At 31.6% G+C, this 17,597-nt stretch overlaps 2 protein-coding genes across 2 annotated transcripts in view; both read right to left on the bottom strand.

The window, feature by feature from the left end:
- Positions 1–399: 399 nt before the first annotated feature.
- Positions 400–4,769, bottom strand: LOC105620542 (histone deacetylase Rpd3-like). The gene is made up of 9 exons (XM_012202034.1): positions 4,724–4,769; positions 4,043–4,155; positions 3,803–3,920; positions 3,350–3,723; positions 3,092–3,239; positions 2,723–3,008; positions 1,563–1,791; positions 1,366–1,468; positions 400–470 (listed from the first exon to the last, which is right to left on the bottom strand). The coding sequence occupies exons 1-9, from the start codon at positions 4,767–4,769 to the stop codon at positions 400–402; spliced, it is 1,488 nt and encodes a 495-aa protein (XP_012057424.1).
- A 3,379-nt stretch (positions 4,770–8,148) lies between these two features.
- LOC105620610 (voltage-dependent calcium channel subunit alpha-2/delta-3-like) overlaps positions 8,149–17,597 on the bottom strand; it is a 28,879-nt gene continuing 19,430 nt past the window's right edge. The window contains exons 9-21 of the mRNA XM_012202099.1: positions 16,812–16,895; positions 16,126–16,200; positions 15,820–15,924; positions 15,536–15,607; positions 14,997–15,144; positions 14,042–14,108; positions 13,721–13,878; positions 13,458–13,593; positions 12,717–12,749; positions 11,392–11,669; positions 10,632–10,969; positions 8,814–9,062; positions 8,149–8,529 (exon numbers count right to left, since the gene is read on the bottom strand). Coding sequence (XP_012057489.1) covers positions 8,149–8,529; positions 8,814–9,062; positions 10,632–10,969; positions 11,392–11,669; positions 12,717–12,749; positions 13,458–13,593; positions 13,721–13,878; positions 14,042–14,108; positions 14,997–15,144; positions 15,536–15,607; positions 15,820–15,924; positions 16,126–16,200; positions 16,812–16,895 — 2,124 coding nt within the window. The remainder of the gene's footprint in view (positions 8,530–8,813; positions 9,063–10,631; positions 10,970–11,391; positions 11,670–12,716; positions 12,750–13,457; positions 13,594–13,720; positions 13,879–14,041; positions 14,109–14,996; positions 15,145–15,535; positions 15,608–15,819; positions 15,925–16,125; positions 16,201–16,811; positions 16,896–17,597) is intronic.

Raw genomic sequence — 17,597 nt, forward strand, 5'->3', positions numbered from 1 at the left:
GTATTTATTTTTTGTCTTAATTGTGATGTAAAGCAACTTTACTTATTTCATTAAATACAAAAGTACAAATACAGTAATATACAAAATTCATATGTTAATAATTTCATCTTCATATCGGTGCTTTCTCTTAATCCTTAAGAACCATGGAAAAGATCCTCGTCATTGATGTACACATATTTCTTTCTATATTTGGATTCCATATATTTTATCTTCGTTCAGGCCTAAGCAGATTGCACACACATGATATCGCTATCTGAAGAGGCTTCAATATGCAGCACAATAACGATCCCATGAAAAGAGTTCTATTATTTCTTCATTTAAATAATCTAAACTTATCTAAATTTTTAAATAGGGACTTTTGTACTTGTGCAGATATGCAAATTCTGAAGCAGTCACTTATCAGATATTAATTCCACTATCTTTTCTTATTTCTTCATTTAGGAAATTTATTTTCTCATCCTTTTCATTTTCTAGTTAAACAGAAATATTTATATTATATTTCTATTTATTATGTTTCTGAATCAAACTTGTCCAATTTAAGCTTCGGAGCCAAAACGCAAAAAGATTCAATGTGGGTAAGATTTCGGAGACTATACCTTGATCAGAAAGTTCTCGGAATTACCACCAGGTGATGCTCTGAGACAGCTGATTTGAATTCTGTTTTTTTTTGGTTAGGTTCCCACATCTATCATTGACATTCCCACCAAATTTTATCACCATAGCTTGACATTTGTAAAAGTTACGCCGTCTTGAGTACATCTACCTCTGCACGTATTTTCGATTTTTTACAGTTTTAAAAATGGAGTTGAATTTGCAACAACGAATTTGTATTAAATTTTGCGTTAAAAATGGATTCAATGGTGTGAAAACCTTGGAAATGTTGGGAAACTGTTTCGGCAGTGATACTCTAAAGAAAATAGCCGTTTATGAGTGGCATGAAAAAAATTATTATAGGGAACGCATTTTACACACAGCCGAAAGGAGGTAATGGAAAAATCGAAGACGGCTCTGATGGCTATACCGACAATAGAGTTCCAGAAATGTTTCGAGAGCTGGATCAAGCGCTGGCATAAGTGCGTTGCAGTCGATGGGAAGTACTTTGAAGAGGACAATATCACTTTTGATGAATAAAACTTGTATTTTGAATTTTCTGAATTCCGGGAACTTTTTGATCAACTATACTTTTTAGTATAATGTTGATATACAACATAACTGAATAACATTTGTCAATATTTTACAGTCTTCGAAATCTTACGTTGAATTTTTTGCGTCGATGGTTTTACGTTTTTAGTTCCGAGGTTCAAATTGGACAGATTCGTTCTGAAAATTAATTTGCAAAAATAAAATAAAAAATTAATGTAATACCTCTCAGGTCTGATTTCATATCATCTTCTTTCTTTGAATTAATGTTCATAATACGCATATCCATTTCTTGACCTTTTTCCAAACGCAGTCGCTTCGTAGATCCCTTTAAAAAAATATCAAAATTCAATATTTATGTATAATGCAAATAATGCACTTTTTTAAATTGATCAAGTAGAGATTAATATAAAGGTCACTACCTTGTATGATCTGTTATCTCTTCGCCCACCTTCACCTTCATCTTCACTATCACTATATTCATTCTCATGTTGTATTCTCTTATCTAAATCACGTTGAGGCAATCTTTCATCAAGATTCATCTTCTCTTCAATTTCTGAATCTTCAATAACGGCACCATCTTCTGGTATTGCCTGAACTTGTACGCCAGGTGCATGAGGTAGCATTCTCAGGTTTTCAAATAACCTTGTTCTATAATAAAAATCAATGACGAATTAGTTTGTTAGTATTAGAGGAAAACCCCTTATTATGAGATAAGCGGCTAATATGAGATAGCGGCGTTTCTGCTAAAATAAATGCTATCTATTGGTTTCACCATGAATTTATTGCTCTTAGATTGAGAACTATTTAATGGAAAATTCATTATTAGATCATGTCTGTAGTCATTGTAAAAAAAGATTTTAGAATTTGAATATCTTCAAGTTTCATTGAGCCTTTAAAACTTATTTATCATTTAAAAATTTTGGCAATAAATTCTTCATATAGTGATAGAGTAAGGTTGTATTAATAGAAAAATATATGTTGAATTGTTTAATTACAGAAGTTAGAATTGATGATCATAAAATCATATAAGGCATGGAAATCGTAATATGAGATATAGAGTATTTCTGATATGAAATAATCTATGCTCCTATGTCATATCCTATGAAAATCATTGCTAAAGTATAAATGTTATTGTACAATAATAAAAAGACAACTGGAATGAACATTGAGTGTCTATTTCTGAGATACTTGGTTCCAATTACCTGAAGACGAATTCTGAATATAATCCATTACATTCTTATTTTTCGCTTATATTGGCTATTTGTTTATATTTTAGAAACATTAAATAAAGTTTTTTAATTGTAATACTGATGTACTTTGCATTTTATTATCGATTTCTCGGAGCATCTCGTATTAGGAGAATTTTTTGACTTTGCGATTTGCTCACTTTTTACATTTCTTTAATTAAAAAAAAATAGAATTTGAATTAAATTTTACATAACATCATCTTAAAGTTTATTAAATTTCCTTCAAAATAACCTATTATTTTTTTAATTCTCCATACGCGATATCTCATAATGGGATCCTTTCCTCTACATATAAAAACAAATTACACATAGAAATGAAAATCAGAACTTACTTAATTTTATCGAGATATTCGGAAGTATTTTGATTTGTCATATTTGAAGGACTAATATGCAATTTAAAGTCAGGGCCAAAATATTCAAAGTAATCGTTATATGGAAGCTCGTTAGCGATTTCACATCCGAGAGCCACTGATGTTTCATACGTCCAACATCTGGAGACATTTCTGATAGTATAACCACCACCTCCCACCATCAAAAAAGGTAAATTATATCTTTTCACAAACTCTACGCATTTACCATGGCCTCTCACAGTTAAATTAAAGCATCCCAATCGATCACCTATATAATGATTGATATTTGCATTGAAAATTATGTAATTTTATTTTTGTGACATAATTTCTCTTTTAAAAAAAAAATCTTACCTGTTAATGAGTCTGCTCCACATTGTAAAACAACAGCAGAAGGTTGAAATGTCTCCATCACTTTAGAGATGATAGGAACGAATATCGATTCATAACTTTCATCATCCATACCATCCCTTAAAGGTATATTAACTGCGTAGTACTTTCCCTATTAGTAATGACAAAGAGAAACTATATATATTAGTAATGCGTTAATATTTCAGATAAGTAATACTATAGAGACTATATTATTACAATATTTTAATAACTTTTTTTTACCTTTCCTGCTCCCATATCGCGAAGATCTCCTGTTCCAGGGAAATACTCGCCATATTTATGAAATGATACCGTCATTACTCTATCTGTTGTATAAAAAGCTTCTTCTACACCATCGCCATGATGAACGTCAATATCGATATATAAAACTCTCTGATGGTATTTTAGCAATTCTAAGATCCCAAGTACAATATCATTTACATAGCAAAAACCAGAAGCTTCGCTCTTCTTTGCATGATGTAAGCCACCACCCCAATTGATACAAATTTCTGAGGCTTGCTTGTTGAGTTTAACAGCAGCAGCTACAGATCCACCAGCTGATAATTGACAAAATTCGTATAAACCATCGAAAACAGGGCAGTCTTCTCCTACGTTAACTATCCCACAAAGAAAAAAATATCAAAATGTTTCAAAAAACATCATTTCAATCATTATTATTCAACAATAATGTCTTACATCGTTGCATTTGTTTATTGTATTCTCCCATATTGTCTGGTCGTATTGATCTCAAAAATCTGATGTAGTCATCGCTATGAAATTTTGTCATTTCTTCTGCTGTAGCTTTATGAGGTCGCTAGACAATAAAATGTAAATACATTATAATAACCACAATAAATAAATATATTTTGATAGAAAATTATAAACAAGTAAAAAGATGAATACATAAATGGAAGATAATTATAAAAATGTATTTACGTATATTTCCATCTTTCTATAAAGACCATAATTCAAGAGTAAATTATGTGTCATCCGTATACGATGTGGCTTCATAGGATGTCCTTGACCATAATAATAATTTCCAATATCACCTGGTTAAATTGAAAACATGCTTAAATAAATCAAAACAATATATAAAGTCTCAAATTTTTCATTATCATTATAGATGTGTTTTAGTGAAGACTACAGTATACCGGAATATATTTGAGAATCTTTCGCCACTTTCTATAAAAACTATATTACTTTCCATTATGTTGATTAAATTATCAATTCAATACAGAAAATATTTTTGAGAATATGTAAAATATATTGGAAAAATAATTATATTATCATAGTTTATGATAATTACACTTGGATATACAGATACATAATAGCTATGTAACCAAGAACGGCTGATGCTACAGTCGCGCGATAGCACGGTCGAGAGTCTGTTGACTTAACCATGCGAAAATCATATTATCAAACATAATGAACATGCAAATCTCAGTTTACGGCGCCGAGACAATCGTGCTTCTTACTATCTGTCATCTATCAAGCGGAAAAGAGGCTGATTAGTGGCCAAATATCAAGTGAGATAAAATAGACGTGAGAAGTGCAACATATTTCGACAAGGTTCCAAGGTATATTTCTGTGGTTTTAGAGAGCTCTTTTAGTACTTACTATCATAGTAATAACAGACGCGCTTCTTGAATGGCTGCATGGCCATTTCTACGGATTCTGCTTTCGTTAAAATCGGATGAAACTGGATGAAACACTTGGTACGAAATTAAACGAAGACCGTGGGTAGTGGCTTATACTCACAACTATATTCCAATATACATGTCGTTCAAATCCGCCAGAACTCGCTTTCATTCGCTTCAATTCGCTTGCATCATGAGACCGAGAGGGGAACTAAACTCTGCCTCTCCTCTCCCTCTTCACCCCACAAAGATGCGTCCCAGTTCCAGTGACATCTGGTGGTCTATTTTCTGTTCCTGCACTAAACTCTTCTAGAACTCTCTTTCTCGCTTTAAACAAATATCAAATGTACATCTATCTCACTTTGAAGCGGGGAGCACACTCTTGCATAACGCATAACACGTAATGCATAAGAAATTGAACCAATCAAAGTTTCCTTCCTTTCCATGAAATAAAGAATTATGATTATTGTTTGAATTTCTTCAAATTCAAAAGTGTACACTAGAAAACAGACCTGTCTTGGGTTAAAACTAAAAGAGGCTTCACTCAATAAAAGAAACAGGAAACAGAGAATGGAGAATAAGAATTTCAACCTATCAGAAATCATATATTGTGGAATACACAGTTTCCGATAGGTTGAAATTCTTATTCTCTGTTCTTAGTTCTTTTTATTGTGCAGAGTCCTAAATAGTCACGTGACTACATGACAAAGTAGCGCTAAATTCAAATCGTGCTCTCGAAGAAATATTTTGGAGTGCTTCTCACTTTTGAAAGATTAAAAATAAAGATGAAAGATTAAATATAATTAAAAAATTATTGGCACGTTATCATCAATATCAATATGTATTACTATTAGATTAGGGAAAATGTTCCTTAACAAGTAAAAAAACTTTTAGCAATCTATAGCAGCACATATACTATTTTTTAAAAAATTGATAATTACGCCACTTGATAGAGCAATGCTTCAGCTTTAAGAATCTGTATTTTTAATTATAATATTTAATTAATAATATTTTAATTATAATAGTTAATTATAATACAATGATTTTTAATGGAGTTACGAGTAATAAAGTCAGAATGTTTGTCTTTACTTAATCCGCGAGTAACTCAGGAACAAAAAAATCATAGAAACATTTTTACAAAATAATTTTGTAGAGAAAGCTTTAAGCTTTCACGATAGAAGAGTCGAAAATTTGCTCAAATTTTTTTTGGACATGCTACAAAATAATACCTACAAAGTAAAAAGAAAATTTTTTTTCAGTTCGTAGTTTTTCTATATACCTATACATAAAAATTAAACTCACATAAATTCAAAAAATATATAGCAACTATTCAAAAGTAGAGAGCTTTAAAACTTTTTTAAATTTAAATTTTTATCATTTTTAACGAAAATATTTGATGAGGAAAGGTCTTTTTTTATCAACTTGTGAAAAGATTTTCCCTAACTCAATATGAATATTATAATATTAACAAATGAATATAAGTACATTTAAAAAAAGGAGAAATAAAAAGAACTATAATTGAGACTATTATAGGCCGCAGAATTCTTAGAACTTTCAGGAGTATACGCAGAGTGGAAAGATGGCAAACAGCCAAAAAAGCTGGAAAACAGGACAGAATATGTAAATATGTAAAAAGTGAAGGGAATAGTGAGATATTTAGAGGCATAATTGAGGTTTAAGTAAAGTTCAGCCTTCTCTTGAAAAGTTGTCATTTTGATACGAAAACGTTCTTGTTTTACATAGGCAAGCCGTTGTACATAGCAAATTGTAATAAACTCTATGTAATACAAACAACATCCCCCGTTTCCCGAATGGAACTCGTTCCCGCGACGAGGCTACCATCCGAGAATTGGAGTTCAGCGGTAATATATAGAACGTTCGGTAATTTATTTAATAAACGTACAACAAGATCTCATATTCTTTTTTTCTTTTTCTTTTTGTTTTAACCGCGTGTCCAAAAAAAGGCACACACTTTTTTTTTACACACACACACACACACACACACACACACACACACACACACACACACACACACACACACACACACACGACACGACCACGACACGACACGACGACGACACGACGACACACACACACACACACACACACACACACACACACACACACACATCTCAATATAATACAGCGATATACAAAATTAACATTTTTGTAATGTAGATGTTGACGCGTCGCCACCCCATATCGCTATTGGTTTATAATGTACAAAGCGAGTGTACCGTAGTGTATTTGTGAACATGCATCATAGTACGCAACCCTGCTCCGGTCTAGAAAAATCTACATCTCAATGAATTAGCATTTAAACTGACTAGATCGACTCAGAATACTTGGAGCTTCTTTGTACCATTCAATTGTCCTATCTATATATGATGAAAGTGTCAAAATCGGTTAAGACACTTGTTTTCGGAACGAATCCTGATATTCAGCAAAATTTGTTTTCTGATTTTTTTCAAAAAAGACAAATTCTTCTAATAATTGGATGTACTTGAAAAATCATTTTGACATTATATGCCGATGCTAGAAATGCTAGACAGTTATGCATATTTGAGACATTCAATTTTATATCCAGATAATTGTATAAACAATAATTGCTTAAACAATATAAAAATACATCATAACTGTATGTAACTCGATTTCTTTTAATTCAATCTTCTTTAATATAATAAAACGCATTTAGAAAAATCATTTACTGAATCGCATTTATTTCTTTATTTCATGATCGAAAATGTGTTAGCGAACGATCCTACGCTAAGTGTTTTAATTCTGATTATCTGATCTGATTTGACGATCAATGACGATGGAGGACAATTTTGTATCTTAGCACACATTTTGATATCAATTGCGTTCGCCACATTTGATTGATCGCATAGAAACTATACCGGGCAGGGAGGGAGATTGGGAATAGCACATTAAATTCGCCTAGAACTCGACTGCGACCATATTTATAATAACAAGATCGTAGTAATGAGAAATAGAGAGCACAAAATATCGCAAGTACTCCTGATCAGGATTGATATATTGGAGAGAGAATAAAAAAAGTTTAATCTAAAAATATTTTGAAAAGAGAGAAAGAGTTATAATTTACTTTCATTATTTCTTTCTTACTAAATTCTCCATTTACTCAGATTTCTTCTTGTTTTCAAATTAAATATAATTATATGAATTCTAACTCGTACAGGAAAAATTCATTAATTATAGAAATTAACAAATAAATAGAAAATAGTTTAAATATGCATTATGTAGCAATCCTGATCGTCGGACAAGACAACTGGATGTACAAATGTCTACATAGTATGCAGGCGAAAGTTTCAATTCATATCAAGCATATTATGAATTTCATTGTTAATTAATTTGACACCAATTATTAACTACAAAATCAGGTTGATTTTAACCAAGCAGGAAGGTGTTTTTTTCGGCTACTACGCATATCAGCAGCAACATCAAGAGGAACAAATTCATCTTGGCGTTTGTCGCCAAACCGCACTGATCCTTGATGTCGCTCTCGCGAGGATTCGAACGTATACAAGACTGTGGTCGTTTTCGCTTGAGACCAGTAAGTGCCTTCTGACAAACCAACGTATTATTCTCGTAAATCACCTCCTCGGGCTTGACACTCAATATCGGTGATGTCGTGTCTCCACAATTGGTATTCACTACCACTAACAGCATATTGCTATAAGCTACCGATTGTACCATGTACCACCTATGCTCGCAATCCATGTCCATGTCATATGAGTCAAACGAAGCGTTTCGCAGGTACAAATATATCTGCAGATTCAATGCATAGATATCAAAATAATTTACTTAGAAATACTCTAATTTTTAGAAAAACTATCTTAGAAGTAATAATATTATTTAGTAATAATATTATTTAGAAATAATAATATTATTTACAATGTATCTCATTACTCATTTTCCTGACCAACTTAGAACCAATTTTAGTAAATTCAATATTATAATTATATAATCAACATTATAATTATAACATTATAATTATATAATTAATAATTTTAGTAATTTAGTACCTATGTATCTTTTAAATTAAAGTTTACCTCTTGATCGCACACTTCCGGGCGTGTACGATTGATCAGAATATTTTGATCAAAGTTTAATCTATCGTCTTTGTCAGTGATTGGTGGTTTCTCCTCACTCTCCTCATCATCATTATGAACAGCCGATTCATCGTCGCTAACATAGCTATAAGCTTCCGCGTTTTCATAATCTAATATGCCCGTTCTTGCCCAAGCCCAAGCAGCATGACCGATCATCCACGACAGTGCTGTCTGCAAATGCTTCCATGGCTGCAACATAACATTTTGCCATTTAATTTTTAAATTAACAGAATTGTAACATATATAATTAGAAATTTTATGATAGCTTAATTATAATATTTGTTGTTAAGATTTAACTGTCGTTTATATTTCTTCACTGAAAAAGAAAAAAGAGACATGTGTACATTATCTAATTACATTAGCAAAAGTAATTAAGATCTCTTTAAAATTTTTCAAATAAAATTAATTAATGATTGTTATAGCAAATATATATACAAAACGAGATAGCTCAGCTTTTTTTTGACTAGTATTCTTGATATTTACAGATTTACAAGTATGAAATGACGATTTTTTTCCCCCAAAAAAACACATTAAATTCAGAAGAATGATAGAAAGAGATTTATTCAAAGTATGCTCCATTGCTAGTTACATATTTTTACATCTTTCGGGGAATTTGTGGATATCACGCCAGTAAAAATTTTCCCCTTTTGCCGCGAACCATTCATCGAGCCATTTTTTCACATCTTCGTACGAATCAAAGTGCTGCTCAGCAAATGCGTGACCCATCGATGCAAACAAGTGGTAATCGGAAGGAGCCAAGTCTGGTGAGTAAGCCGCATGGGGTAGAACTTCCCAGCTGAGTGCTTCCAACGTGTCCCGAACTGGTTTTGTCGTATGTGATGGAGCATTGTCATGGAGAAAAATGATCTTGTGTTGCCTCTTTTGGTATTCTGGTCGTTTTTTAAGCAGCGAACGATCAAATCGATCAATTGTTGTTGATAGCGTTTGATATTAACCGTTTCGCCAGGCTTCAATAGCTCATAATAGACCACACTCTTCTGATCCCACCAAACACAGAGCATCGTCTTCCTGGCAAAGCGATTCGGTCTTGCTGTCGATGGTGGATCTACACATGATTTTTTGCGCTTGGGATTCTCAAAAAAATCCACTTTTCATCTCCAGTAACGATACGATGCAAGAATGACTTTCTTCTATATCGTTCGAGCAAAATTTCATATGTTTTTACGCCTCTCCATCTGTCTCTTATTCAATTCATGTGGCACCCATCTGCCGACTTTCTGAATCTTTCCCATCTCTCGTAGGCGATTAGAAACAGCTTGTTGACAAACGCTCAATTGCTCTGCGAGTTGTTTTTGTGTTTGTGAATCATCTTCATCCAGCAATGCTTGCAATTCCACGTACTTTTTGGGGGGTTTTCCGTGTTCCTTGTCTGCAACATCGAAATCTCCAATTTTGAAACCATCGTTCACACACGTTTTTTGTGATGGAGCATGTTCATCATAAACTTCTCCAAGTAATCGGTATGATTCCGCAGCAGTTTTCTTCAATGAAAACAAAAAATTAATGCTGTCCGCGAATGCTCCTTATTTGGTATAAATTTCATCATATTAAATACAGCAACACAACACTATGCAAACACTTTTCAATCAAATCACTTTGCGCGTTTGACACTTGTTGATGGTACAATAAAATGGCGTATAATGTTAAATCTTTTGTACTTCACACTGCATTGGTTCTCAAATCGTCATTTCATACTTGTACACCTAGTAATAGTATATTGCAATTGAAAGTGCTCACAGTAAGAAGAATGTTGCCGGCGTTGTTGGTTTGTGAACTTTTGAAGCACACCGCTTGATAATCAAAGATCCTTATCTTCTCGAAGACACCATCCTTGACTAAGCTGCTCATTATCGGACCTCTGACATCACCAAAAAATTTACCAGCGTCTGTCTCGTCCTCGGCGGCGATTATGTAGCCGTTATTGTCAATGAGATAGCATGCCCAGACTTCGTCGCCGCAGTGTTTATGACAATTACCATCGCAGTTAAGCGTTATGTTCTGGAAAAGCGCTTGCAAGGCAGTGTGCTGGAATTGAAAGCCGACCACCATGGCCGGTGCCTTCCCCTTCGCGTTTTCTATAAATTTATTTTTGCAGATTTAATATCCTGACATATCATTATATATATATATCATTTGTATCTAAAGCAAGTTATCTGACTTATTAAGTCTTTCCATTTCATTAAAGTCATTAAATTATTAAATTTAAATTAATGTTGGAGCTAACAATAATTACTTATTTAAAAGATGTTTCAAATATGGATCTTGTAAATATTATGAATTATATTGATCCCATGTAATTTTGGATGATTTGTTTCTATCTCAGTATTTAGGAAATTAAAAAAAATAAGATAAATAAATCTAATTGAGTTCTCAATTAAACTTATTCGTCTTTCTTATGTTCTTTCGCTTATCTTAATCTCATTTTAATATTTCGGAATTGAAAAGAAATATTCCTCTTCTATTTTGATGACAGTTTGAATATCGATTATTAACTTACCAATAAATACAGCACGACTGGCAGTGACTAAAGTGGAATTGTTGGCACCCTTATCTTTGAGCGGTACGGAAAAAACGAAACTATCCTCATTTATGTAGTATTGCTCGACCGCTCGTTTATACCACACTTCGTCGATAGCATGAGGATATAATTTACTGAAATGATTCTCTGGCAGCGACATATTCTCATCTACTCGAAGAAAATCTTGCCATCTGGTCAATCCATTATGTGTAGCCATAAACGCCAAGACTACCCCAAAGCGTTGTTTGAATTGCTTCCTACGAGAGAAGACACTTCAGAAATAGCGATTCGGATCGTCTACGAACTGGCGTTTACTTATACTTTTTTGAAAAAATCATTTTAAGATATTTGATATGTAACTATAATACAAGTTATACAGGTCTCAAAAATTTGTATGCAAGCAGCTCGCAGCTCCTTTGCGCCATCTCTATGGGATTTGATTTGAAAAATCCCAAGTTCAAATAAAGAAGGATAAAAAATTATGTCACAATTATTATTTTTGATTTCATAACAATAATTTATTATTTGATTCATGAAAAACCAGATGAGTTATATCTTATTACAAATAAAACATGATTTTACCATTGTAGCATTATATATATTTTTCTATCATCTCGTTAATTACTTATTTAAATTAAATATTGAAATAAGATTGTAAAAGATTCAACTATCAGAGAAAAAACTGTCTTTTTATAGAATGGCGCAAACGAACGAATAATACTTTTAAAAAATGCTGTAAAGCATTCGAAGCAATCGAAATCAATTGCACGTTGGAAAAATCTTCTTGCTTTCGCAGATCGTTCGCAAAGCGTTCTTCTTCTTCAGATCTTCTGATCCTGAAAGATGGCAATCGCCCTACGACTTGCAAGCTAATTAGCGCTGATCCCAAGTGTCGAAAGTGATGAAGAGAGAAAGAGAGTAAGAAGAAAAAAGCAGAAGAAAAGAAAATAAGATTATATCGCATAGAAATATTAATTAATATATTGAATAAGTACTTTACAAAAAAGATAGCAAATTAAATTAAGAAAAGAAAAATCGCGAAAGATTCTCTATCAATTTTTCTGTAAAATTTATATACATATATATAATACAAATTTTTTAATTTTAATTAATTAGAAAGAAAATAATAAATACAGTTTCCTAATGAAAAATGAAACAAAATTCTATGAAAAAACGAGAGAGGAAAAAATAAAGTTAAGAGAAGAGAAAGATAGGGACAACCGACATTTGCATTATAATGTACGAACGGTTGAAAGTTAATTTGTTATTTTCTAAGAATGTAAGGTGCGTTGTGATGGCGTTACCTGGTCATCTGATTCATCAGCCTAGCTAAAGGTCTGCATGGCGTCAAAGTGGTAAGACATTAGTCAAAAGGAATAGGTGAATTTTCTATCCTCATAGAAACAAGACAGAGAAATTGAAAAGAAAGAACTGTGCATAAAATAGAGAACTAAAATAAAAACACGGGACGGAGTGTTTCAAAATGAGCACGTGTAAGTTTTAACTTTGACAAGGAAATAATGGTAGAGAAAGAGCGATGTCTCCGTCCTAAAGATGTGTTGAGTAGCGATTAATCGTTCCAACTTTATTTATTTTACATTATAATTTATTTTTTATATTTTATCTTTACAAAAATTTGCTAGATAGATTTTTGCTAGATAGATTATCAATAATCAGGCCACTGTTTAATATTAAATATTCGTTATAAATTCAGAATTTAAATCTATCCAATTTTGTTATAATTCTGTTCAATAACTTCTTTATAAATTAATTATCAAATAGTGATAAAATAATGTTAATTTTAATGCAAGAGTAATATTAATTATAGAATTATATCTATATAAGAATAAAAACAATATGAAATATGCGAGTATTACAAAATTCGAGTAGTTGTATTAGAGTTTTGTGTTATTTGACCGATTAATCGCGCGCTAGTTTATGCGAATAATAGGGAAAAGGAAAATTCGTTCATTGTTTTTCCAAGTAGTCTAGTCATGCTATGTAAAGCACTCTTATGTTAGCTAATAAATCAAAATTATGCTCACCCTGATTCCTTGGTGCTGGGATTTGGTGGGATTTGCTGGGCAAACCACTCGGTTACCTTAGCATCGTATACTAGACTGAGCAGCAGATTCCTGTCACAAAAGTATGAATTCTTGTTCTCGGCCTTGTAGGGTTTAGCTGTCACACAAAAAATTTAAATGCTATTAATTTTAGTATTGTTAGAAACATTTTTTATTAAAGCAATGCTAAAGATAAACAATAAATATGTATAACAAGAAATTGCATATAATAAGAGATGGCGTACGATTAGAGCTGTGATTGGAACTCGTAGCGGAGTGTTCTGGCGGTTTGGATCGTTGCTTCATGTCGATCCACTTCCAGCCTGGTAGGCGGGTACGCTCCAGAAAATGTAGGAGCTGTGATTCCGAGGAATTGAACTTATGTTCACCCTCGTAATGATACCTAACATTTACAATAGAGTTTGTGTATAAGTGGATCCATAAGATTGTCGCATTTCATTAGTTTATTAATCTATTTTTCTTCGCTGAACATAAATTTTAATATAGCTAAAAAGAACAAATTTTACATCAATCAGAATTATTTTAAAAATTCATTCAGGACTTACTTGCAATATAGCCAATGGGGATGCACCCGCCAGTTACTACCCGCGAAATAATCTGTTACGTTTTTCCCTACAATAGTTCAATTCGTTCAAATTTGACATAAGTGATCAAGGTCAGCGACGAAAGCCTCGATAAGTTAAAAAGAAAAAATAATAGTTCAATTTAATGTCCGAAGCAGAAATTGAAATTGTTATCATCTTAATAAGATAATAATTTCATAAAGCGATAAAAAAAAATTTTAAACTAATCGCTCTTTTATCTATTATGAGTAAAAAAATATTATTTGTCGCTGTGAAAACCAAATTAGCAAAATAAGGGTCACAGATCTTTCTTAGAATTTACAATGTTAATACAAGTGTTATGAGATGTATGTACAGGGCTTTGTTTAGGGTAAGCAAACTTTCCTATCGGGAACTTTAGATTTATATAAAGCATTTAGCGACAATGTGAATTTCACAACCGTTGCAATACAAAACTTGTTTGCGAATATCTTTGCGACTCCAAACTGTCATATGTCTATACTTTGAATGTAATAAAACGGGATTATATTCAAAGGAAAAATATATATTTCGTACATTTTCGTGAAGGTTTTCATAATCACATCATTGAATCGCCAAATTTTTTTCGGCATCTATTTGACTTGTCCGACCATGTCATCTTCTACTTGAGTAATGTCGAGGAGTTTTCGAATTTTATTATCAATTCATTGATATCAATTCATTTTTAATAAATCAATTAATTTCTCAAAGTACATTTAAATAAATAATTTACAGTAATATGTTCAAATAACAATGCTCAATATTCTGCGTAAAATAATTTCGGACAACTATTGGCATTTTAAAAATAGAAAATGTAGTATGTTATTAAGAAGACTCAATATAAATGCAAATAATCTAATAATTGTGTTAGTGGAAGCTTTCGTCGCTGTAAGATAGTTCGTTAGAATGAAATGTGTACCTTTAGCGTGAGATCGATGTATCTCCTCGATAGCGTGCACGCGATAATTTCCAGTATGATCGTGTTCAGGCAAACTGACCACTACTGTAAATGGAGTGTCCATTATTCCCGCGTAATCGTATTTTCTCTTTACTCTGCCGACACGTTTCTAAAGCAATAAACAATATTATAAACAATCAATTGAAGTAGTATGAGATCATTTTATAAAAGACTATTATTTCTATTAATTAACTATTGTTATTGTTATAGAGTATTAAAGAATTCTTATTTTTTTTAGAAAAGACATTTGGATCTACGTAAAAACATGTTGGATTTAAATCAAAATCCTTTCTAAAGCGAACGAGTGATAAAATAAAAATATAAAAAATACAAGCCTTAAAAATCATTAGATTATTATTTATTATTCTGATATTGTTTCTCTCCGAATAATAATGAAAATTTTAGAAAAACGTTTTAGTGGCAAATGCAAAAATAAAATCTTCGTTAAATAATTGTATTTATGAATATTTATCGTTAAAATATCATAACAGTATACTCACCATGTCATCGTAATGATATTTTGTATAAAGCGTCGCGCTACCATTCATCTGATTCACCACATTATTGCGAAGCTGCGAAAAGATGCAATAAACTCATACATAATTATTTGTTATTACATGTATATGTAACATTTAACGATAGTAGTACTCAAAATTTCAAGAGCGTGTCATTGATGTTCTACGATTTCACTTTTTGCCGACTTTTACAGAAATTATTTTTTATTTGTTCTAAATCTGCCAAAGTTTATGGAAAAAAATTTTATTGTTTTTTTTTATTTATTTACCATAATGATTCCTTCGTCAAATTCTCTGGGGCCCATATCGTGATCCATTAGTTCAACTTCCGCCATGTCGACACTATTATATGCCGGCTTTAAGATACGCTGAAACTATTTTTATAATATTATTTTTATTTATTTATATTATTATTTATATTATTATTACTTATATTTATTTTTACACTAAAAACTCAATATCGCTAATAAAATAATAAAGATTTTGCAATTTCACATAATATAAACATCAAATCGAAACACAAGCGCGTGCAAAAAAAGTTAAATATGATAATATAATTTAAAGAGCCAAATTACCACTGGTCGAAGATCAGGATGGATCAGAATAAAACCATTGTTGGTCACAATGAAAGCGTAACCGTTGACGCCGAGCTGCTCCCACGAAGATAAAGAGAAAAAGAAGATTGTATTATCATGATTAACATTTGTTATGCTGTCAATTGATGCACTGTGTGCATCATAAAAGCTAATGGATATTAATAGCATTTTCATGTCACTCTTCTTAATAGAATCGTCATATTCGATGTCCAAAGAGATATTTAATTTTTCGTTTATATCTTATTTATTATTTTAATATTGTTTCATCATGTCATACGATGTTTATTATGGATCATATTTATTTTTAATTCCTCTTTCTAATCTACGTCAACAAAAAAGTATCAAACAAATGATGAAAAGTGAGAGAAATAATCAAAGTGCTGATAAATACTAGTTAATTTTAATTTTGGCGTTACTAGTATTTTTGGTTTTAATTATTATTTAATTTAAATTAACTTTTGTTTTATTTTATAATTAATTGCCAACATTATAGATTTTTATTGTAGCTATTATATTTTAGGTGATAAAGTATTCTAAACTGATACTCTCATCTATAATTTAATTATTGTTATTTATAATTGATAATGATAAAAAATTAGTCACTTTTGTAAAATAAAAATATGTAAATAGCAATAAATATATAATAACAAAAAAAAATTGCTTACCATATGTGGAATCATAAATTTCTCAATTTCGTCGATTGGTACGTCCGTGCCAGCAACACCGAGTAGATTGGCGATCATTGTCTGCGCAGACAATTATTGATACGTTAAGAGAACTTGCATTATATGTCGCATTGCGTGACGTCTCTATTATATCATGACAATGTTATTATGTTGAAATAAATTACGAATTATCATCATCTCAAGTCGCATAACCAAAAGCGTATCTACCTTCTCCAACAATGTTCTATCACAATGAGTTCGTCTACATAAACACGTTTTCATATATCAAAAAAACCATATGTGTGAGAAATGATCACCCCTCGCGTGTATACAATAATGAGTAATACGGTCTTTTGATAATTTTCAATGGCAAAAAATATGTATAAATAATGATATGTGTACAATATGTTTGAAAAATAAGAACATTAAGTAAGACTTAACTTGTTCGAGTTAGTATGGACAATTAATTATCCGTTATTGCAAATTTTAGTGAAATAATTACTGCTAAGTTTTGCTGAATAAAACGTTTATTAAAATAATATCTATATTGCAGAATGAGAAGTAGATTGAAAAAGTGTGCAAATTATAAAATGTCACGTAAATATTAAAATTAAAATATTTTTTTGTTTTGAAAATGTTTAAAAATGCGCGCGAGAGGGATGAGCAATAAGAGTGTAAATTTCTTGCGATTAGACGCAATAACTAGCTCAACTACTGTTTTAATGTGTGTGTGTGTGTGTGTGTGTGTGTGTGTGTGTGTGTGTGTGTGTGTGTGTGTGTGTGTGT

The sequence above is a fragment of the Atta cephalotes genome (genome assembly GCF_000143395.1).
Source record: "Atta cephalotes unplaced genomic scaffold scaffold00027, whole genome shotgun sequence".
NCBI lineage: Eukaryota > Metazoa > Arthropoda > Insecta > Hymenoptera > Formicidae > Atta > Atta cephalotes.

What these genes read in the sequence shown, in the direction of transcription:
- LOC105620542 (XM_012202034.1), bottom strand. Translation starts at nt 4,769, where the DNA reads ATGGCCATGCAGCCATTCAAGAAGCGCGTCTGTTATTACTATGATA. An exon ending in CAATAAACAAATGCAACGAT is followed by an intron (nt 3,724 to 3,802) that starts GTAAGACATTAT and finishes TTTGTGGGATAG; the next exon opens with TTAACGTAGGAGAAGACTGC. An exon ending in TATGAAATCAGACCTGAGAG is followed by an intron (nt 471 to 1,365) that starts GTATTACATTAA and finishes CTGTTTAACTAG; the next exon opens with AAAATGAAAAGGATGAGAAA.